The sequence below is a fragment of the Sylvia atricapilla genome, chromosome Z (assembly GCF_009819655.1).
Source record: "Sylvia atricapilla isolate bSylAtr1 chromosome Z, bSylAtr1.pri, whole genome shotgun sequence".
Classification (NCBI taxonomy): domain Eukaryota; kingdom Metazoa; phylum Chordata; class Aves; order Passeriformes; family Sylviidae; genus Sylvia; species Sylvia atricapilla.
In genome coordinates this window covers 6,947,917-6,971,676 of record NC_089174.1, presented here as the reverse complement: position 1 = coordinate 6,971,676, position 23,760 = coordinate 6,947,917, and the positions used below count along the sequence as shown (strand labels likewise).

The 23,760-nt window shown below is 54.8% G+C and overlaps 1 protein-coding gene across 1 annotated transcript; it reads left to right on the top strand.

The window, feature by feature from the left end:
- Positions 1 to 487: 487 nt before the first annotated feature.
- On the top strand, positions 488 to 21,054 carry NALF2 (NALCN channel auxiliary factor 2). Its single transcript, XM_066338664.1, has 3 exons — positions 488 to 1,278; positions 18,942 to 19,113; positions 19,613 to 21,054. The coding sequence occupies exons 1-3, from the start codon at positions 508 to 510 to the stop codon at positions 20,005 to 20,007; spliced, it is 1,338 nt and encodes a 445-aa protein (XP_066194761.1). The 5' UTR covers positions 488 to 507; the 3' UTR covers positions 20,008 to 21,054.
- The last annotated feature ends 2,706 nt before the right edge of the window (positions 21,055 to 23,760 follow it).

Genomic DNA, 23,760 nt, shown 5'->3' with positions numbered 1-23,760 from the left:
GCGGATGAGGCGCTGATGAGGGTGCAGGCGACGCTCGGGGTGGGGGTGAGGAAGAAGACGAGGCCGAGCGCGGAGCCGCCTCCGGGGCTGCGGGGGTGTCCCGGCCCGGCCCGGCCCGGCCCGGCGGCGCGGAGCTGTCCTTCAGCACCGCGGCAGCGGCGGCCGGGCCGGGCCGCGGCCGTGCCGGTGCCGGCGGAGCGGAGGCAGCGCGCAGGCGCAGCGCTCGCGGCTCCTCAAGGTGTTGGCGGCGCGGCCGAAGATGGCGACAGACTGAGGGCGATGGGGCCGAGCGGCGGCGGCGGCGGGCGCGGCGCGGCCCCGGCACCGCGCCGGGGCAAGCGGAAAGCCGAGTGAGGGCGGCCGGGGCATGCCCGGGGCCGGGGCCGGGGTCGGGGCGGGCGGCGGCGGCGGGGCGCGGCGGGGGCGGCGCGGGCATGGCGGCGGCGCGGGGCAGGTGACAGCGGCGGCAGCGCGGCGCTGCCCGCCCGCCGCCCGCGCGCCCCCGGCATGATCCGCGGCGCCTGGATGTCCCCCCGCGGGGGCGCCGCCGGCGGGGCCGTGTGCTGCGCGCCGCGCCGCAGCGACAAGCCGGTGGCCGACCCCGAGCGGGCGCAGAAATGGCGCCTGTCGCTCGCCTCGCTCCTCTTCTTCACCGTGCTCCTCTCCGACCATCTGTGGCTCTGCGCCGGGGCCAAGCTGCGGGCGCGGGAGCGGCCGCGGGGCCGCGGGCCGCGGGCGCTGCTGGCGGCCGAGCCGGCGGGCGGCGGCGGCGGCGGCAGCTGCGAGGCCCTGCTGGGCAACCTGAGCCGCGGCCCCGGCGGGCCGTGCCCCGCCGCCCGCGGGGACCTGGACTCGGCGTGCGCCCGGCTGCTCGCCCCGCAGCGCCCGCGGGCCCCCGGCGCGCCCCTGCGCTCGCCCCCCGCCGCCGCCGCCGCCGCCGCCGCGCCCTTCTTCGCCTCGCCCTCCTCCAAAAGGACCTTCCTGCAGGCTTACTTCAGGAACTTCAACCTCTCCTTTTGTGATACTTACACGATCTGGGACCTGCTGCGGGAGATGGCCGGCCCCGACGGCCTGGACTGCAGCCTGGACAACCTGATGGTGGACCTGGTGGTGGCGGCGGCCGGGGCGCTGGGCGGGGAGGCCTGTAGCAGCTGCGTCCAGGCGTACCAGCGGCTGGACCAACACGCTCAGGAAAAATACGAGGAGTTCGACCTCTTGCTGGAGAAGTACTTGCAATCGGAAGAGTACTCGGTCAGATCCTGCCTGGCGGACTGCAAGGTACGAGGGGCCGTCCCGGGTGAGCTGGGCCACGCGGGGCTTGGTGGTGTGGGGGAACCGCGGTCCCCTTGCTCTCACAGCTGCCCGTGGGCTACAGTCTCCCTCCTCTGCCCAGACCGCTCCTGGCAGTGGTGGTGGGACAGGTCTGGAGCTTTTGGGAAGGCTGGGAGAGGGTGGCGGGACAGAGGAGGCAAAGCTGGACTTGGCCTGAATGAGCACTCGCACATCCCCTCACACCTGTTAACACACAGGCAGCTCATGACATCCCATTCCCAGCACTCCATTCCCAACACCTCAGTCTGAGCACCAGCTAATGACACCCCAATCCTGACGCCGCAGTCCCAACATGCCGCCTCAGTCCAAGCATCTCATTCCTGACACCCCAGTCCCTACCACACCTCTTTCCATGTGCACCCCTGCACACACAGGGCCTGAGCTGGGGCAGGTGTGAGGCCCCTCATCTTTTGCCTCAGACCTACTGCTGCTCCCGGGACAGCCCAGGGTTCTGCCTGGCTGTCATTAGACCAGCAGTGACCTGAGATGAACCATGGTGCCAGGGCCCCTTCCCTGCACGCAGCAGCTTTTTCCAGCTCTTACACAGTTTCTGCACAGGGAGCTGGCCGAGGTATGCTGGGATGTGTCTCCCACATTGCTGTTCCCCCCCAGTGTCACTGACTGTCCCCACCCCCAGTCGCAGTCCCTATTCTGGAAGCTGGTGAGTTGGTTGCGTCTCCCAGTATCAATGGGATTGAGGCTCAGTATGGAGCCGTCTCCTCTCCCAGATGAGAGTTGTGGTTGGGTCTCTGTCAGACCCCCACTGTGGTTCTGCTGGATGCTCCGTTCTTACAAGCCTGTGGTGCCTTCACCTGCTCCAAGCTGCCTGGCTGACCTGTGCACGCTCCTTCCAGACGTCACCTCTGGGAAGTGCAGTGATCTCCATAATTAAACCTGCTTCCCATTCTTGGAGCTGTGTCCTGGGGTGTGTGACAGCATTGTCCCCCCAGGGATAGTGGCAGAGCTTCCTCCATGGCAGTACGATGGGGTTGACTGCTCCTCTTCTGGGGCAGGAGTTTTGAGGGACACTTGGAATTGCAGGACAGCTCTTGAAGTGATGTTCATGCCCTGGGGAAGTGCAGGAGCAGCACCAAGACCAGTGCTGGGACATCAAGCTGGTGTCTTACACCAAGGGCACATTGGTGAGATCCTGGCCACCACTCCAAGGGTCACTTTTGTGAGGAGCTGGGTTTGAGCGGGAGCTTGTGCTTGCAATCTGGGCTCAGGCCAAGGCAGGTAATTACAGTCTGCTTCCCAAATTCCCCCTATGGTTTCCAGGGGACATAGTATTCAGCCGGCTCTGAGTAGTTTGGTCCTGCTGCTCCACTCCCGCAGGGAGTGTGGTGCTGTCCATTGTGCTGCTCCTGCTGCCAGGGGCCCAGCAGGATCAGGATTTCCCTGTGCCATATCTGGTGGAGCATAAACATTCCAACTTGAGGCTTAGCTTCCATCTCTGCTGGGAGACCCAGAGACAGAAGGGAAAGAGGTGAGGAAATAATCATTATGCTGGGACTCCAAAGTATGTGGAAACAGAGCTGTACTTCGGTGAGTCTCCATTAAGTGTCCCTGGGTTTAGCATCCTTGATGGGAGAGCAGGAATTGTGCTGGGAAGGTGACGAGCTGGAGGCAGTGGCAGGACTCATCCCTCTAAACTGGTTCTGTGTTGTGTCTGTGCATCCTTGGAGCATCTGTGAGCTCCAGCCTGGCATTCCACAGGCAGCACTTGGGAAGCAACAGGAGGCAGGAGCAGCAGGGACAACCTGTGCACACTCCCCTGGGCCACCCACTGGGAAATGCCCATGGGAGGTCCTGAGTCTACACGCTCCCACTGGAGCCCTCACAGCTCCCATCCTTTTGGTTGTTCCTGAAAACCAGGTTGCTTTATTTAAGGCCATTCACTCCATGTTTATGTCTTACTCCAGCCTTTCACATCCACAAGATTCAGATTTTCCCTCTCAGTGGCTGTTCCCCATCTGTGAATTGAGGCTAATGCCAGACCCCTCCAGCATTGTGGTGACGAGCAAGTTTTGGCCTGATTTCAAGTCTTCTGGACTTAAGTAGGGACTGCAGTTACTAATTGCCTTGGAAAAATGTGGCTGGTGGGATTTTTGAAGCAGTTTGAATTGAGTAATTCTCATCCACATGCTGGATAATACCTGTTTGTTGAGGTATGGCACAGCTATTGCTTGATGGTGATAACATCTGAGAGCAAATAACAGGAAAACAGGAGAGGAGTGGAGGAAAACAGAGTGGAATGTGCAGCTCGGCCAGTGTGAGAGCTCCTGCAGAGCCCTCACAGCAGGATCCTGGCTGCAGGAGCTCTGGAGCTGGAGAAACAGGATTTAAATGATAATTCTGGGACACGGGACCATGGGAGCAGGGCAGTGCATGGAGGGTTAGTGATGCTTCCCGTTTGCATTCCTGCCATTCCGTAACAGCAGCTGGAAAATTGAAGATGAGGAAGCACAGCAGCTCCAGCTCACCTGCACACAGCCTCCCTCTGCAGGGCCACTGATCCCTCTGGAATTTGATGCCTAAGAAGTGTGGCTCAACAGACAGCTCACAGGGAGCTCTGTGGCAGCCAGACCACTCTGGTGATTTTGGCTCCTTATTCCACCTGATACAAAACAACATCAACACCAAATCCCAACTGGAGCTGCCAGTTCCTTCCCATGGCAGCAGGTTTGATCCGGAGCTGAAGGTTTGGAAGCGTGTGAGTGTTGCGGATTGGTTTCAGGAGATACATAATTCCCTGTTAATAAATAATCTTGGAAGCTGCCCTCAGGTTTAGGGGAAAAAGGCAGGGGCTGCTGGGAGGGGGAACAGCATCCTAGGCATCCCAACTCCAGATCCATCTGTGCCTAGAGACTGGGGAAGACTGGTCCAAGCCTTCCAGGGAGACAGGAATTTCATGAAATGGTGGGGTCTGTGTGTAATTCAGCTGCTGAGATTACTCAGTGCTGTAATACTCTCTGTAATACTTTTTATTTTTTTGCCTGGCGGTCATTCCTGGGCAGATCCCACTTTTTGCATATGTTGTTCTCGTGCAGCACCGTCAACTTCCAAATCACTCCCCGGAAATGTTTTATTTGTTACTCTTACAACTAACCCCAGAAATCCTGTGGCTGAGAGACAGTAAGCCATGAAGATGCACTTCTGGAGTTTATTGTTTACATTTCCATTTTGTTAAGATTTTGGGGGTCTGGCTTTCACAAGGATGCTCCTGGACAGGAGCACTGGCATCCTGTGGACAGGAGGAAAATAGGGAAGCAGGTTCACAAGGTTCATTCATCCATCTTGTCAAATATATTTTGCCTCATCCTGTGAGGATCTGCCTGCCAGCTTGCTGGTCATGGTGCTAGGTAGGGATGATGTGGATAAAAGGTGGAAAATGCCTGTGTTTTTCTGGACATAAGAGGGAAAAGTCATTAATTGAGTCAGGAGCAGCTGCCGGCCGCCTCCATCTCGCCTGTTGCTATGTGACTTGTACCCTTTGTCCCTGCAAGACAGAATGAACCTGGTGCACTGAGCAGTTGATAGGACACTTTGGAGCATCCTCCTAAGGGGCTTGAGGAGGTCACAGCCTGGGGACATGGATATTCGACTCAAATATCCATCAGGAAATGTGGGGCAGCAGCAGCACTCAAACTGTCAGCCCAGGCTTTGCAGGACTTAGTGCAGGAGGAAATCGGTCCCTCCAAAGCAATGCCGTGAGGGATGCTTGGGGCTAATTTGTGCCTTTTTCCCATCTTTCCAAACAGGAAAAGAGCAGTGTTGCTCCAGCTCAGACACCAGATGAGAGCTTTGCTCCTGCCAAGGCCAAGCTCTGTGTGTTGGCTCCCGGCCCAACAGCTCCCAAAAGTTCCCCCTCCCGCCAGTCCTGGGGCAAATCAAGATCTATGGGACGAAGCCTGCGGAATTAAGGAGTCATTAGGCTGCAAGAAACAAAGCTGTGGCGAGAGAAGGGCTGACAGGCAGGAGGGGGCTGGCAGCAGAGCTGGTCAGGCTGGGCTGGACAGGACCTGTAGCATCTCAGATGTGATTAGATTATCAGGTTTCTCTGCACACGGGCCCATGGCTGTGGGATCTGGTTCTGCACCTCTGGTTTTCCCAGTACCCCTGGCAGGGCAGGATATCACTCCCAAGGCTTTGCTGGTGTTTCTGTGTCGTTGGTGTGCAGTGATGTGGTGAGAAAGGGAGGGTCTTCCTGCTCTGGCATCTCCCCTGGCACAGCCCACGTGGAGCAGGGAGCAAATCCCCAGTGGTCAGGTTCAGCACCCTCTGGGGTCCTGTTTCCTGGCTCTTATTTAACCAGGAATAGCATCAGCAGTTGGCATCCCTGCAGAGCATCCCTCCCTGTGGAACATCCTCTGGAAATCTAAGCCCACTGGCACCAGGAGCTTTGGGAACACCGTGTCTTGGGGTTATCCCAGTGCCAGGGACACCTCTTTAGGGAAACCAAGGCAGCATTTTACCTTCACAAAAATAGCTCACGTTGAGTTTTTTGGGGCTAGCCTTACCCAAAACGCTGCTCAACCTGGTGCAGTCCTGCTTCGAGCCTGGATGGTTCCTTGCACAGAGGGAAGGTCCCTTGAGAACCACAGCAAAAGTGGTTTCTCCAAAACCTCGTGCTTTTTAAAGGGAGTTACTTTAGCAGTGAAGCTTCCAGAGAATCTACAGATAGGTGACTGTAAAGTTGCACTCCGGACCTGGTCTCCTGTGGAGCATTTGGTGCACCTGGAGCAGCAGCACCTGGGAGGGGAGAGACTGCTCCCACACACCTGTGTCAGCTCCAGAGCTTCTCCTCCAGAGCCAGCCAGGCCAGTGAGGCCTTTCATGAGGTGAAAAAAGGTTCCAGAGTGAATTCCAAAGTAATTCCAGCAGATCAGCGCAGTCAGTTGGCAGCTGGAGCAGGACCACATGCACGGGCTTAGCCAAGTATGTGGCTCCGTGTTCCCCACCCATTCCATGGAAGCAAAGGGAATTTTTTGCAGCTCTGCACAAAGACGTGATTCAGTTGTATAAAGAATTTGGGCCAAAGGACCATGGTGGGTTTGGTCTGCAGGTGCTGTGGCTACAGCCTCTGGCACAGCCCAATTCCAGTGCCTTGTGTCTGGTACATCCTCAATGCTTGAAAACTGAGATCAAGGCTTGGAAAACAGGAGAAACAAAAACTGAATTGATGGAGGGAGTTTGCCCCGTGGAACAAAAGATGTAGAGGTGTCGGGAATGTGCCAGTGGTAACTGGGACTCGGCAGGACTGCAAGCCAGGTGGGAGTGGGGATGCTCAGATGGACAGTTCTGAGCTTTGCTTGGGATTGAGACATCTCAAACTGCCTGGGAGTGTGTGGTGGGCTAGAGGCTGAGCCTGCTTAGGTGCTGTGGGGTGCAGCAACCTGGGGTGGGGTCAGGGTGAGAATGGAAGCAATTTATGGAAGGGTTGGGTGGTGTTTGGCTGCTTCCTTTGTGCTGGTTGTCTGTCAGTCCTTGTTGTCTGCTTATCCTCACCTGTGTCTGTCAGTGGTGCTGTGGGGACAACCCACACGTTTCCCAAGGCAGCAGCAGGTCTCCATGGAGCAACAGCAGGTTGGCAAATGGTGCAGGGACAGCGAGGGAGGGTGACATCTGTCTCCATCAAACTGTCACCAGTAGCTCCAAGTGCCACAGGCTCCAGCACTGGTTTCCTGCTCCATGTGCTCCCGGCTGTGTCTGCTGCCATCAGTGCCAGATGCAAGCCCGGGATCTTCTCCATGTGTGCCCATTCCTAAGAGCATGGTGGGCACAGGGGCTTCACCAGGAGGTTGGGACAAGCTTCTCAGAGAGATGCAGGCTTACCTCAGCAGCTGGTGCTGGAAAGCTCTGGGAGTCAGGAGCTCAGCAGTGTGTGCGGTGATATCAGCAAAATAGGAGATGTGGGAAAACAACACGACCCCCCAGCCCCCTTGCTGTGCACATCCATTGTCACAGGCTGCCTGTGGTCATCCGGATCAGGGCTGTCCTGCCACGCTGCTTTTCCTGCCAGGCAGTGATTCATGTTCCCGGTGGACAAAGGGATCTGCTGGTGCCACGCTGACTCCCAGCCCCACGTACATTCCAGGGAGAGGAGGCAGCACTTCCCACACCGGTACCAGGAGGTGGGAGAGGATGCACAGGGTGTCTGCTTGAACCCAGCTGGACCTGCCCTCACAACGGGCTTCACCTGCCTGAGGACAGGATCCTTTTCCATCAGGAAAGGAGCTGTTTGTGCCCAGCAGGGACCACACATGGCCTGGCCTGACCCCGGTGCTAGGCAGTGCCAAGGATCACACACAGAGAGGGTTTGTCAAAACATCCCACAGCCTCAGGCCTGTCCCGAGGGATGCCACATAGGCTTTTTCCTCAGCTTTTCCTCAGCTGCTTTTCCTCAGCGGGCTCCAGAGCTGCCCTCCAGGTGGGAGGCAGGCAGGCAGCAGAGGCAGGATGTACTTGGCTGCCAGGGGCTATTCCTGCTGTCACCGGGATGCCATTAGGATTCGACTCATGCCTGGCTCCACGCAGGAGCTCAGCTCTGCTGTCCTTTGAAGGGCAATGACTCAGGGACAGCAAATCTGTGAATGAGACACACAGGCTGCCTGGGCAAGAAGTAGCCATCTGTCCACGCTGCTCCAGCCCCATTCCCACAGGCAGAGCCAGCGGCTGCCTGCCTGGAATGGCTCTCCTGCTTCAGCCTCGCTCCTCTTCCCAGCTCCTGGCTTTTCCCTGGGGCCTCTCTCCCAGCCGTGCTCCTGGGGTGTCACAGGAAGAGCAGTGCTGGCAGCACTGGCTCCCCCAGATGCTGCCAGTGTGGCCACTCTGTCAAAAAAGCAGCATGAAATGGCCTCACCTGGCAAGGATTTGGTTTTCCAGAGCCCTGCCTGTGCCAGCATCCTGGTGTTCTGGTTCTGGCTGAAGGAAAGAAAGGAAGAAGGAAACTCCACCTGCCCTGCTTGTCCTCTTGGGAGTAACAGATACACGTGTTTGGCATCTTGGCTGGAATCTTATCCCTGCACGGCAGCTCTGCAGCATTGCTGGTGGGTGGAGGCTGCAGATGGACGGGAGAGCAAAGGTAGAGCTGGAGAGGGGGCCTGGAAGTGGCTGGGATGGGGGTTTTGCTGGTGAGGGGTGTGCCAGTAGGGATCCGGGAGCCTGGGACACCCTGTGCCCATAGGCACAAGTCCCAAGCATTCCCCACTGCTGGTGGGTACAGAGGGAATACAGGCAAGTGGAATTTTCTTGGAATTTTCTGAACAGCCACAGGTTGGGAAGGACTGACCAGTGCTAGCAGAACAGGAGCTCTGTTTCTGTCTTTAATGTAGTGAGTTCAACCCCCTTCAGACCTGGGCATCTCCCTGACCTGCTCTCAGTCTTCAGTGACCTAAAATTTTCAGCCTCCAGGGTTCCAACAATATTCTTTGGAGCTGTTTGTCTTCTGTGTCATTTTCCATGGAACTGGATGTGGAGAGGAAGAATCCACAGGGATCTCTGACTGTATGTGCAGGGAGTAGTGTTTTTCCTGCCATGCTGTGTTTCTTGTTTGTCACCATTCCTTGCTCTCCCATTCCAGTGGGACTGTCAGGAAACACCAGGACCTCTGGGGTGGCAGACTGGCTCGGAGCATGGTCCTGGGACTGTTCTACAGACACTCTTTGCTTGTGGGAATGCAGGGGAAGCACTTACACTCTGCAAAGCATAACAAGGGACAGGGATACAGACAGGGAGAGCCCCAGCCTGCCCTGGGCTTGCTCCAAGGGAGAGCAGCAGGAATGGGGCTTCCCTGCAGTAGTGTATCCCTTGGGATTCGCTGCCTGAGGAGCGATGCCAGCCAGGAGCGCCTGCCTGCTGCTCACCACGGAGACTGAGCATTATCCTGGGGCTTTCTTCCCCTGGAAGGGAGCAGGAGATTTCTGCAAGTGGTGTTCAGCCAGGGAGAGAAAACCAGAGGTTGCAGCTCTCAGGTCTGACATGAGCCACGGCCTGTTGTGTGTCTCCAGCAGTAGGAGCTGCCAGGAGTGCTGATAAACATCTCAGAATCATCTTTGCTTGCTTTTAAGGGACCTGTGGGCACAAGCTGAGATGGCTGCAGTGCCCAGCATGAGCATGGAAAACTGCACTTCCCTGTGACCATGGAAGGTGGCCAGGAACCAGGATGCTCCTGTCTTCCTGCTGTTTGCTCCATGAGGGAGGGGGGATGGGGCCAGATCCTGCTGCTTGCCCATCTCCTTGGGGTGCACAAGGATGATGTGAGGGACCCAGTTCCTCCTGCTGCCCTATACACTGTCCCATTCCCACTTGAGCCTAGTGGGACCTCGCAGGATGCTGTGGAAGGGACTCAGGGAAGAGTACAGGATTGGGTCCTTCCATAGGCATTGGATGCAAGACAGCTCTTCTGTGACGAGCCCTGGCTGGGCTGGATACTCACACCATCCTGAGAGCAATTTTCCAGCCTCACCACTTCCTTGGAAGGAGAATAAGCAGAGAAACTTCTCCCTCGCCCTCATCACAGGGGTAATTCATGGCTTGTGGCACTGAAGTGTCTCGCCTTTATTTTTTTATATCCTATCTAATGTAACAGGATGTTCTCATTAGCTATATAAATGTTTAATCCACTTTTGAATCCTACTAAGCCCCTGGCTGCAGCAGGATCTAATGGGAGTGAATTCCTCAAGCCATCCTAATGGATTGCAGGGACCTCACTTTCCCTCTGTCCCCAACTCCATCGTGTTCAGCTTCAGTTTTGAAGAGGTCTTTAATTACTTTTTAAGTCATTGGGCTGGTAGGATGGGCTGATATCTGACCCACTGGGGGCTGGCAGGTGAGGAATTGTACAGGATGGAGCTGCTGGATCAAGTCCTGAGGAGGCCACAGAGCTGCTCCAAGGGCTAGAACCCCTCTGGAGCCAGGCTGGGAGAGCTGAGGGTGTTCACCTGGAGAAGAGGAGGCTCCAGGGAGATCTCAGAGCCCCTTCCAGTGCCTGAAGGGGCTCCAGGAGAGCTGGAGAGGGGCTGAGGACAAGGGATGGAGGGACAGGACGGGGGAATGGCCTACCATTGCCAGAAGCAGGGTTAGGTGGGATATTGGGAAGGAACTTTCTTCAGAGTGTGGGGAGGCCCTGGAACTGGAGGCTGGTCTCCCCTCTTTCAGCTTGGGGCATGGCCATGTGGTGTCACAGGGACAGAGCGCTCCAGATGCCAGTGAGAACTGCTCTCTCCCTGGCCACCAGCTGTTTGTCCCTGTCTCGTGGTGTCCACCCCCTTCTCACACAAACTTCCACAATCCATCTGGCCTCACCTTCCTGAAAGCTGCTCTTCTCTAAAACCCAGCCAAGACCGTTTTTGAAAGGGGAGCACAGAGCAGCAGCCTGGATTAACTGGAGCCTGGGAATGGTGGTCCCTCTGGCCTCACTGTGCTCCCGGGCTGGGATTTTGGGAGAGGGACTGCCTGTTCTGGGGTCTGGCAGCAGTGCCCGCCATGGCTGAGCCACACTATCCCAAACACTGCCAGGGAATTCCCAGGGTGGGTAGAGGGGACACACGCAGGATGTGAGGATGGGGCACTGAACGGAAGGCTGACATCAGGAATTCTGGGATAAGAGCTTGCATCTGTGAGCAGAGCATGGTCACCCCGTGCTCACCCCCCTTGGAGAGAGCATGCATCTACCCCGAGGTGGAGTTTGCTAATGAAGTGGGAATATCCCGTGAGAATTGGGATGTTCTGTAGCAGTGATCTGGGATCAAGAGCCTCCTGCAATGGGCTGGGGGCTGTAGGAGTGGTCAGGCAGGGCTGAGTGCCTGGACAGGGGGTAACCTCCAGCCAGATCCCAGCCTGCACTGGGAAAAGTGGGAGCTGTGGTGGGAGGGAAAGGGCTGCAGACACTGCTGGGCAGGGACATGGAGCGACCTGTGACATGCATGGAGGCAGGCACTGGCTGTGGGAAGCAGGAGGGCCTGGCAGTGGTCACTGCCTTCCTGTTCATCCAGCTGTGCCCTTAATTACTGTAATTAATCAATGGGCACAGGCACATGGCCATGTTGGGATGCCACGTGCTCTATTCCCTCAGCACAGGAGCTGCCTGAGGTGTCCAAAGTAAGTCCACAAGCTCTGCTCTTCCAGGGAATACTTCCTGCTTTGGTACAACCACAAGCACAAGCTCTTCCTCCTGGGTTTGTTCCAAGGGGAGTGTGGCATCTGCTGGGATGAGACCAGGCTTTTCCCTGGGCTCTGCACACAGCAGCCCTCAGTGCCATGAGCAGATGAGCAAAGCCAGGAGGCTGTGACTGTGGTGTCTGTCCCCTGAGAGCATTCCCAGGGCTGGGAGCTGGCACTGCCACACCCTGGCCCATCACCTGTGGATGCTGGGGTTGCAGAGACAGGTTGGGGTGCTGTTTCTCCCACCCTTTCCCATTCCAGTCCTTCCCAAGGCATGTGTTGAGCTGCCTGATATTGTGACATAGTGTGGCAGTTGTTACCTGGGCCTTGAGTGTGTCAGGTGTGTGGACTTCGGACTTTAAAGCTATTTTCTCTTAGTTTTGGTCAATGAGCACCTGGGGCATTGTGTGTCTCAGACTGGGTTTGAGTGGCTTGGAGAGGGAAATCTGGGGGTTTTCCTTCCAAAGAAAGGAGCATTCAGACAGTGCCTTTAATCCAAGATCTGTGAATTAAAGCTAAAATGCTTTATTTTTAAAATTCAAACTGAAACTTTTAAACTTTAAAACAATCAGCTGCTTCATGAGGTGATTGAGTGGTGAGTGAGTAGCTCTGACAAGTTGTTTCCAGATAATTCGGGAGTGACTTCATCGCTCACGTTAAGGGATATGGTCTGGTCCTGTGGGATGTAGGTGGGAAGCCACAGTTTGGGAGCACAGGGGATGTTCCAGTGCCCAGGACCTTCTCTGAGGATGAGCCTGGTCAGTGCCAGATCCAGCCCCGTGTGCCCAGAACAACACACAACAAGCAGGATGCAAACTGGTATCATGGATGGGATGGCTGAGGAAGAACTGGGAAAACCCATCCTGGAGAGAGGTGTGCTGCAGGGTAGTGGAGAGCCTGGAATGGGCATGTGCCAGCCAGCCCAGCCAGCTCCATGTGGAGTTTCCAGTGGTGTTTGAGGAACACCAGCTCCAGCTGGAATTCCAACCAGTGCCATTCCCTGCAGCCTGCTTGCATCCATCCCCATTCCCCCAATCCCCATCCATGTCCCAGGCATTCCTGCTGGCAGCCCCCATCCCAGTGCCCACCACAGCCGCCATTCCATGCCCTCTGCAGCTGGGTACAATGGGCAGAGGCTCCCCTGGTTGGGAAACGGAGGAGCTGTGGCTCCAGTGCTGTCATCGCCAAGCAAAAGGCAACTTTATATTAAAAATGAAGGAAAAACAATACAAATCCCATAATCCTGCCCAGTTGTTGGGGTTTAGGGTTGGGTTGGTGTTTTTCTCCCGTCTCTCCTAACCCAGAGCATGTGAATGTGTCAGGGCAGGGATAACTACTTCAAAACTATCAAAGAAACCAAAAATCAGCTGTTCAGAGATGATGTTGGAACAGCCCGTAGCAAGGAGAATTTTTGAAAAAGCCTAAAAAAAGCTGGTTTAAAGCTCCACATTGTTACTGTCCGAGTTAATTGAATACAGTGGTAATTGGACATTGCAGATGTGTTTTTGACTCCTCCTGGCTGGCCCTGGACTTCAACATTCCCTTAATCCTCTGCCATCCAAGGGGGCTCTTCTCTCCCCCCTAGCCTGTCCTGCTTCCCGCGCTGCATCCTGATGTGCCAGAGCTTGGAGAGCTGCCCAAGCAGCTCGTTAGCAGTGCTCATTTCCCTGTGTCCAAGATTAATGAGGCACAGCCACTCCAGATGCTCCTCTCAGGCCAGGATGGAAATGTGAGTCCCAGGAACTGCTCTGGGAGGGGAGAGGGCTGCTCCAGGCTGGGGGTCTGGCAGGGACAGGCAGGGATTTTTCTTCCCATCCCTGCTGGGAGCTGGGTGCACCCAGTGAGAAGAGGGAAAGGAGAGTCATGATGGCAGAGCCTAACTTCCAGAGTGATCCTCTACTCTGATCCAACACACTCCCAGATCTCCTTCTGGGGTTATTTTTAGGGGAAAAGGTTCCTGTTTCCCTCTCTGCTTTCCAGTCTGCATATCCCCGTTCAGAGAAGTGGATTTTGAGCTGGGGATACTGCCCCAACCCCTCCCTCTAATTACGGAAAAGCATTTATTACATTTGTGCCATTAGCAGGATTTTCCTTGGGGAAACTTCCTGAGTATTGATTCCTGTTCAAATCAGAGAAAACAGTTTGTTGTGTTAATTACAGCTGGCATTCCCCCATGGATGTCCAAACTATCCCAAGCACTGCAGTGGGGTGTATCCTGAGAACACTGCTCCACTACTGCTCCTTGGTTCTCCCAAAATGTAGCTGGGATGGTTCCACAGGCAGTGTTTCCAACATACTGGCAGCAACTGGACTGGCCTTGAAGTGGCCAGATTGGTGCAGAAATCCTAAGGACACAGAAAAACTTTGGAAAAGCTGTTTGGTGGGGAATGCTATCCTGGTACTGACAGGAGACAGAGGGAATAGTGCAGGCAGGGAAGAACTCCCATTTGGCACAGAATTTGCTGTGAAAGCGCCATCCCTCTGACTGCTGCTTCCAGATCCCACTGGAAGTGTGAGCAGACAGAGAGCTGAATTCACTATTGGAAATCCAATTGATTTTGGGTTTTGTTAATGTCTTTTATGATGAGGTTTTTCATCCCACCTGCAAAATTCTGATGCAGACAGATAGCCTGTCCTCCTCTTTCCACATAAATTGGGTGTCTGAAGTTGGCTCCTTTCCTAGGCAGCCAAATTCTGTATGCTTTCTTGAAGTCATGCAGCCAGTCGTCCAGAGCTAAAAATGCAAGAAGAGGGCACCAAACTGGAGCTATTTTGGAGCTGAGGTCACTTACATTTACTTGGCCAGGCTGGAGATCTGCCAAAACCAGAATGGCAGGAACACTGATTGCAAACCAGCCTGCTTCCTGAAGAATCCAGGGAGGGCAAGGATGGAAACCAGGGAGCTTTCCCAGTTGTTCTAAGCAATAAATTTCTTCCTGTCCTAAATTCTCACATGTCCTTTTTAACAGCAGAACTAAGGAGTTAGTGTGGGGTAAGGTTGGAGATACCAAAACCTTGAGCATCCCAGGGAATTTGCTCATTGTCTATGACATGGATCTCTGTGGAGGATTCTGGGATCTCCTGGAGATCCACCTGTGTCTCAGCCTGATCCCATTGGAGTGGGAAAGCCCTGTGGGACCAGCAGGTCTTGGATGTCTGTTTTGGAGTACACACAGGCAGTTTCCATCCTGCAGAGCTGCAGGAATTCCTGCTGCAGAACCTGGAGGATCTGCCACAAGGGAATGGCAAGGGCTGGCTGGGGTCAGTGCTTCCCTCAGCAAAGGCAGGTGCTCTGGAAAGGGAAGGAAGAATGGAAGGCAGCCAGGCAATCCTGGTTCAGTTTCTGGATGAGTGCTTCTGCTCTGCCCTCCCCAGTGCTATCATCAGCTCCTCTCAGTCTCTCCTTCCATATTTTCATTAAATTCATGGAGCGTCCCTTTGTGTGGCCCCAGCCCTCTGCCAGACTTCCCTGATGGGAATCATCACAAACATTTTAGGGGGAATATGTGTGGATCCATGCAGAGCCTGCTTGTGCCAGCTCTGTTTCCACATGCAAGCAGGATGAACCCTAGCAGCTTCCTACAAAGCTCTGGGGAATCTCCTGTTCCGGCTGGCTTTTCCACCCAGATCTGGAGCTGGGACAGCTCAGGTGACACCCACAATCCTCTGCCAGAGCACTCAGTGTACCCTCCATGCTGGGCTGCATGTGAGCCCAGGTGGGAGCTGGGATGTGACAGGGATCTGGGGAATCAGCGTGGGAGAGAGTCAGAGCTGGGAAGAAGACTGGCAGGAAATGGGAGTGAGTAAATCAGCCGAGCTCGCCTGAGTTGTGACTAAAGGGGGAGTGTGAGACATCTGCAAATATTAGAGATGTGTAAACACGGCACAGGGAGAGGGAATGGTGGAGAGAATGATTGAAGGGAGTGAACTTTTGGATGGAAAAATGTAGGTCAAGTATGAAGCAAAACTTGTAGGCAGTGAGATAAGTGCTGTAAAACAACCTCCTTGGGAAACACGAGGAAGTCCCACTGATGGAGATGTTTATCCTAAGGCAGATGAGGACTGTAAAAGAGGCTGAGCTGGAGGGATGGATTCATGATGTCCATCCCAGATGGGGCTGGCACACCAGTGATGTCCATCCAGCCCCTTGTGTGTTCATAATTCCCCTTTAAACTACAGGTTGGTCGTGGTTTAGTTCATCCATCTGGTTTTTAATCCTGAAAACCTCATAGCTTTGGGGGGAATTCACCCTCCTGAATTCAGCCAGTTCAAATTCAGTGTCATCCACCAGCTGTCCAAAATCCTGGATGGTCACCAGGGGTGGAAGAAGCTCATCAATACCCTCACTGCTGGACACTCTGAGGCTTGGAGTGTTCTCAGGACACCCTCTCCTTGTTACTCTAAAGGCAGCCCAAATATTAAGGTAATTAACAAGGCCTCTGTTTTGCTCCAGATTACACTGGAGTGCGTCTGGAGCATATGGAAACAACGGCATCATGTCCAGGCAAGGATTTGTTGAGTCCTCAGATTGGAATAAGGATAAATCCTGAATAAATCCTGGGCAGTCAGCAGGTGCTTTGAAGCCCATTTTACATCCCCTGGTGCTGTGTCCCATCAATGTCACTGTCCCCTGCGCTCTCTAACCCTCCTTTACATCCTGTTGAGGTTCCATAGCAGCAGTGACAGGTCCTGCTTTCCCAACAGAGAAAAACTCATGGTGCTTGCAGAGGGCCATTGCCACCCACTGAGGAGTCCTGCTGTGTCCTCCTTCCTGTCCCCCTGTCTCCTTGCTCCTGACACTGTCCCCAAGGCAGCAGAGGTGATCAGGGAGGACACACGTTGCAATGGAGATTGGGGCCCCTCTGGAGCATGGCTTCTTCCTCCTCGGCTCTGGGGAATCAGCTCGGGCATATCGTGGAGTTGTGGGATGGTTTGGGATGGAAGGGACCTTAAACTCATCCCACCCCACCTCCTGCCACAGGCAGGGGGGACACCTTCCACTATCCCAGGGTGCTCCAAGCCTCATCCAGCCTGGCCCTGGACACTTCCACAGATTACATGTTCAGGGATGCAGATACAGACCCCGAAACTTTCCTGCTTGTATCCTCAACTTTCTACAGAGTCATTCCCTCCTCTGGAGCCGTTCACTGTGTCCCAGTAATTAACATCCAACAGGACAAGGAGAACAAGCACCTGCATTCCCACATCCCAGGGGAAAGCCCTGGCCATGGTACTGGGGACTGCTCCAAAATGTTCACTCCATAAATTGTGTCCTATGCCCATTAAAATTTCTGGGATGAAAGCTTCACCAAAGCTAACACAATTCTGTGAAAATTCTGGGTTTCATGATTTGGCATTTTCCAGGGAAAAGAAAAGCAAACTAAAATAACTTTTATTTCCCAACCAGCTTTAATCCTGAGACACCACTGTGGTCCAAACAAATGGTGATAAGGATCTGTGGAAAACACGGGGAAGCAAAGAAGTGCTGGGTTTAAAGCCTCCAGAAAGTGAAAATGCAGCTGGAAGGAGGAGGTCAGGGTTTCTCTAAGCGTGCCAAAAAGGGAAACTCATTCCCTTTGAATCACAGGAAGCCCTTTCTAGCTGGTTTCGAAGGAAGTTGGTTGTGATCATGGAATGACCATGATGCGGTAACTTGTGCCCACGTGAGTTCATGGATGAGCTGGAAGTGCCATGAGTGTCTTGCAGGCTGAGGAATGATGCACACCAGGAGAAACGGGAGCTCTCCCTCCCTGTCTGCTGCAGCAAGTGGAGACAAAACTTCCCCCATACCTGATGCTGGAGCGATGAGGGAAATTTGGGAACATGGTGATAACTGAGGCCATCTGGGCTATGCCCAGCTGTCTGCCAAGCACACAGAGGCTGGAATGGAAGAGGGAAATGCAGCACTGGACAAGCTGGTGAGGCAGGGAATGTGGCACACCTTGCAGTCACAGCTGAACCCCCAGGGTGCTCTTCCTTCTGGAAATGTTGCCAAGCACAGCTTGAAGTATCAGGAAGGTGAATGGAGTACATGGAGACCTGTACCACTGGTACATCCCAGTGCCAGAACATCCATGGGAAATTAACAATTTCCCCCTTGAGCCAGAAGAAATGGCACAGCAGAAGTTCCAGGTGTGAGGGAATTGGAAATCTCTCACAGGACCTGGTGAGGAAGGTGTTATTTGGTGGCAGAGAGGGACAAGCCTGAGGTGTAGTAGCTGTGTGTGTGCTGCATCCCAGCTGCTTCTGCCCAGCAGCATTTCCAGCAGGAAATTTCCAGTAAAGACCAGCCCATGATGTGTTTTGTGTCCCATGTCCAGAGCTGATGGGGGCCAAGCACTTTAGAGGAGATGAGAATCCCTCCCCTTCACAGATGTCTTGGTTTAGAAAGACAGGTGTCTGCCAGGGAAAGCTGGAGCTTCCCTTGGAGTAGAGAATGTAACCCCCCTCCCTCCAAATTATTATAATTTTGCAATTAGGGGTTTTCAGGCAAAGATATGGGAATAACAGTTCTTTATTAGGAATATTAAAAATAAAAATGCAGTAGTACAAAAAAAACAAGCAAAGAAACAAAAATCCTAGAAACAATGACAATCAGAATATGACGTGACACCCTGTTGGTCAAGGTGTTGGGAGCAGTCCAAGTAAGTCCTCCTGGAGAGACAGATGTGGTTCTGTTGGAGTAGAGGTGATCCTGTAGAAGGGTTTGGTGATGATGAGAAGGGTCCGGTCTTCTCTGGGAAATCCAGTGGAAAACAGGCTGTCCTGTGTTGAATTTCAGCTTTTATCCAGGTAGGAATGTTTGACTCCTCCCACTGGGTGGACCATCTCACAATGGGGTGATGTAATGTTATCAGTCATGTGGTGAGCCTTAATGGCCCATTAACAGAAGACATCCCCCGGAGGGAGAATGGAAGAGATAAGGAACATTGTTCCACCTGGTTTTAACAGCTGGCTCATTAACAGAAGGCACCAGCCCCCAGCCCCCTCTCAGAGTTAAAAGAAAAAACACCTCTTCAGCTGGTTTCAGTGGATTGGGAATAGAATACATGGTTATATATTGCATCCCAAGACAGCAGTGGGTTGTCTTGGGTATGAGGAGGATGCTCTGGAATGGGTGATAAGCAGTGTTTGAATTTTTGGGTGACACACTGAGCTATTGGGTTGCTGATACTGGCAGAATCTATCATGGTGCCTGTCTGTTGGGGACATTATTCCATGAGATAATCCAACGTGGTTATTTTTGTGGTGGATTTAGCTGGATATATGAATTCCACCATTGTAACACTCCAGCGGGTTGTTTGAATCTGTCGCTGTTCAACGAATGACCCCAACACACATTTCCCACAAGAGCTGGGAGCTCTCCGGTCCCCTTCCACACTGCGATGCTCCAGCTATCCCAGTGCTTGGGAAGTGATGTGTCCCTCTCCATGATTTCCCCTCAGGCTGTCTACAAGGCGTGGCTGTGCTCCGAGTACTTCAACGTGACCCAGCAGCAGTGCCGGCAGCGGATCCCATGCAAGCAATACTGCCTGGAGGTGCAGACCAGGTGCCCCTTTGTGTTACCGGACAATGACGAGCTGATCTATGGAGGTTTGCCTGGCTTCATCTGTACGGGTAAGGAGGGCCGGGCTCACACCGGGCACGGGGTGGGGCGATGGCGAGCCCTGGGCAATTTCCAAGCCACTTCCCAGGTTTGGAAGGCTTGTTGGGGTGGAGCAGGCGAGGGGCAGTGTGGGAGTGTTGCCTGATGCCAAAACGTGGCCGTGCCAAGGGTACAGGGTGAGGGGTTAATGGGAACACAGCAACATCTCAGCCCAGGAGGTGAAAGTCCTACCGCTGACTGAAAGCTAAAGCGTGGAAGGAGCTGCAGGTGATGGATTCAAGCAGGGTGGGGATATTGAACTGCTCTGAGCAGGATTTGGGGAGCCCTGAGCTCGCCTTGCTGATGTGTGCAGACTCACAGGTGTGCTGGGGCCAGTTCCAGGGGGTGTCTGGGTGTCCTGGTTCTCAGGTGTGCCCATCCCACAGCTGGTGAGCACCAGGGCTCGCTTCCTCCACAGTCTCATCCTCAGTGTCCCGCTGACCCCTCCTCCTGCTTCCCTCCTTCCCGCAGGGCTGCTGGAGAACCAGCTGCCTGACGAGGAGGCCAAGTGCTGCGAGGTGCAATGGGACTCCTGCGAGCACCCCCCAGACAGCAACGAGGACACATCCCCCAAATCCACGGCGTCAGAGTCGCTCCATTTCCACCGCCACGACCCCCACCTCCATCACCAGAGGCAGAACCACTACCACCTCTACCACCACCACCAGTACCACCAGCCCCACTCCCCGTCCTTGCTGCCGGTCTCCGCGGGGTCTCGCCTCGGCAGCAGCAGGATCAGACTGTGCGTGCTGGTCCTGATGCTCCTCCACACCATGGTGTCCTTCTCGAGCGTGCACGGCGGCGCCGGGGGGCTCGGCCTGGAGGCCCCGCCCGCCCTGGAGGAGAGCGTGGCACGGGACGAGTGACGCAGAGGGCAGAGCCGACCTCCAAGGAGAACGCCAGATCTTTTTCCATAAGGGGGGCACATGCTATTCCTCCAATGGGAGGCACGGGATTGGGGGTGGCGCACACGCACCCCCGCACATCCCCCAAGAGCTGCTCGCGGGGCATCCCCGTGGTGAAGAGTCTCTAACGCGCACAGGGCTGCGGGACCCGGCGCCAGAAGGGTTCGGGCAGGGGCAGCATTCCCGGCCCCGCAGGCGCCGGGCGGGCAGGAACGGCACGGGGGCGGGGGGACCGTGGGGAGGGGTCCCTTGGGATCGAAGGGTGTCCCCGTGGGACTGCCGAGTGTCCCCCGGCCGCTGCCGCGAGTGCCTTGGGTGCCCGCGCCTCCCCCGCCCGCGCCGTGCCGAGGTTTGACGGTCGGCCCAGCCCTCGTTCCTTTTTTCCTGGGCCTGTGAATCCCGAGGGAGCAGGCGGAGGGGCAGCACCTCCCAGCACAGCCTGTCCCATTCCTGTCCCAGGGAAAAGCGACCGGGTCGGGGTAGAACCACCCTGGTGGGGCGCAGTGTCCTCAGTGCAGCGCTGCCTCGCTGATGGCCTTTGGGGACAGGAGTGGGACGCTGTGACGCTGCACTGTGGTACCACTCGGGGTTGGTCTCACTGCATCCCAGCCTGCTTCTCCAGCCTGGCCTTTTCTGCTCCTCTGTGCGAGGAGGAGGAGAGGGGAGAGGCATGGAGCAGGAGGGATGTCCCCAGCATTCTCACATCCCACTTTGCCAAGTGTCCTGATGATTTGGTGTAACCTTTTGTTGTCCTCCCTGGCTGGTGGGACTGGTCTCAGTGAGGAGTTGGGGAGATGTGACTCCAGCAGCACACAGGCTGTGAGGGAGAGGGATCCCACGTGGCAACAGTTGGATGCAGGGAATCCCAAAGGCATCCTTCCTTGCTTCCCAGCTACAAATCATTGACTGGATGGCAGGAGGACTGGGCAAACGGGCTGGAGAAATCTGGCTTGGAGGGAGAGTCTCCCACACAAAGAGGCACTAATAAAGCCCAGCTAGGGAGGAGCATTTTTGTGAATAGTTTCAATCCATGGATGCCCCCAAATCCGGAAATTTCTGGGAGCCTAGCTGGACTTGGCTGGGCAAGGTGCTGGCTAGTGCAGCCTCATTCGGCTCACTTGGGGTGTTTTTTTTAACCTGAGTTCAGCATATCCAGGGATTCAGCCCCAAACAAACATCAGATCCCCAGGATCTGATCCCCAGGTCATTTCCTAGGAAACTCCCAATTTCCCCCCCACCCACCAGAACTGTTCCCAGCATGGGCACTGCGAGGTGGTGTCTCCGGGCTGGGCACCAGTGGCTGTAATTTGTCCTGGGTGTGGACAGAGAAGGAAGAGATGGTGTTTTAGCACGAGGTCACGAGTTGGGTGTGAACCCACTCCCTGGTCTCAGAGGGGCTGGGGTGGTCCCTCTGTTTCCAGGCTGGCTCTTGACAGGAACCTACAGCAGAGCCCTGTGTGGGTCACTGCAAGAGACAGGGATGGAGCAGGAGGAATGTCCTGCTGCATCCCAAATTGATCCCAGATCTCTGTGAGGGTGCAAGAAGTCCCAGGATTGATGACCTGTATGAGTTTTATGATTCCTGGTCTGTTAAGGTGAAGCAACACCAAGCAGAGCCCCATGAGCAAAGCTACTTCCTGCCCAGCTGGAAAAAGGAAGTACCAGGCATCTTGTGGGAAGCACAGGTTTCCTGACATTTCCAGCCCATTTCCAGACCAAAGAGGCTCTGAGAAGCAGCTGAATGTTTGATTCCTGCTTTGACTTGAATCTCAGAGCTTTGGGGTGATGTTTACACACCACCAGTTGCCTGTTCCCAAAGTCCTGGAGAGATGAGGCCTGTGATCCCATTGTCCCATGGTTTTTGGGGTGGGAGAGGTGGTGCTCATGTAAGATGGAGAATGTTTCCTGAGCAGATTCCCTTGCTATTGCCACCCAAAAAGTAGGATGTCTCTCGTTTGACTATTCCTCATGACATCCATGTGATTTCAGCCAAGCTTACACCAATCAGAACAGTTGGACGTGGAGCAGTTCTGCAAACCAGGATCCAATCCATTGGTTTTTCTGTGAGCAGTGGGGTTCTGGAGCTGCTCTGACAAGGAGCAAAAGCTCCCAGGCAGGCCAGGGGAGGGAGCACAGCCCCGTCCCTGCCTCCAGACAGCTGGATCCCGAAGGAAATTAGATTTCTCCTGTACTGCCAAGAGTTAAGCTAATTCCAGGCGCCTCTCTCAGAGATAGACTGTGTCCAATCTTGGAGCGACTCATCGGGAGAGAGAAGAATAGCCCAGTGTGGTGCGTCAGCAAGTGGCCCTGAGTCACTGGCCCTGTTCACTGTGTCATGTGTGACACTGAGCAGCGCTGGCAGGCACGGGGTGGCCCGGCCTCATTCCCTGCACCACATCTGGATCCAGGACCATCCTGAGGGATGTGCATCCTTCTCCCTGCCCCAAAGCCCTTGTGTCCTACTGGTGATGGAACATCAGGCCAGGCTTGGGGGTGGTGATGGGTGATGTGGAATTCCCAGGGAAGTTGTGGAAGTGTCCAAGGCCAGGTTGGACGGGGCTTGGAGCAACCTGGTCCGGTAGGAGGTGTCCCTGCCCATGCCAGAGCATGGAACAGAATGGGCAAAAGATCCCTTCAACCTCAGCCATTCCATGATTCCATGAGCTACAGGAGTGAGATCCAGCAACCCAAGTCATCTTCAGGGGATGCCAGCAGGGATTTTCTGGGATGGCCCAGGAGCTGCAAGAAACAGTTTCACCTTTCCTAACACCAGCTGGAGGCTTCCCTTGGGAGGTCAGGAGCACGTGTTGCATCCAGTGAATCTGGAAGTGGAGCCATTTCAGAACTGGGTTGGCCTGGGTGACTACTGGGGAGGTGTGAGCCCCATCCACTGGGAGTGAGAAGGCCCCCAGGACAGGAGATCCGTGCGTTCTCCAGGCCATGGCTCCCAGGGGATGTTCCAAGAGGACGAGATGCCAGAGAGAGCATACGGGATGCGGATCCACTCTGGGAGTGTGGGATGGGCTTTACTTGCTGCAAATGGGAGGAAAGTGCTGAGTCTTCCCAGAGCGAGGCTTTGGAAGGAGATCTTTTCTTTAGAGAGTCTAGGCTGCTGTCAATAAGTTCTGTGGTTTTAGGGCACCATATGCTGCATTCAACACTTTGCCAATCTCCTTAAACGGATCCAGACAAGGCTGTTCCCAGAGCAGGAGCAGCTGGAAGCGGTGTATGGAGCAGTCCATCATCAGGAGCCCGTTGGATAAAATTCCTGCCTTTGGTCTGACATTACAACCTCCTAATCCTCCATCCCTGAGCGCTCTGGCTTTGCTCTCCAAGAGAACAGCCCAGGAAGCAGACAGTGACATTGTCTCAACACCACTGGCATTATTTTTGTTACAAAGTGGAGGGTATGTGGCTGGAAAAGGAGGGAATGTGCTTGCATAAAGAAGGAATGTGCCTGGATAAGGACAGGAAGGGCTTCCCTGACCCTGTATGTCTGGGGATCCTTCACCCCAAGCCCTGTGTCCACCAGAGCAGGGGCCTTTGCAGTCCCAAATGCTTTCCCCATTCCCAAAGCCACCTTGGAAAACACAAACTCTAAACTTGACTTAAGGAACTTAAGCCCAAGGGGCTTTGTCCTTTTCATCCAATGATCTTATCTCTTCTCCCTAAAGAAGATGCTTCATGTTGGAATTAATATGTAAAACTCAACTT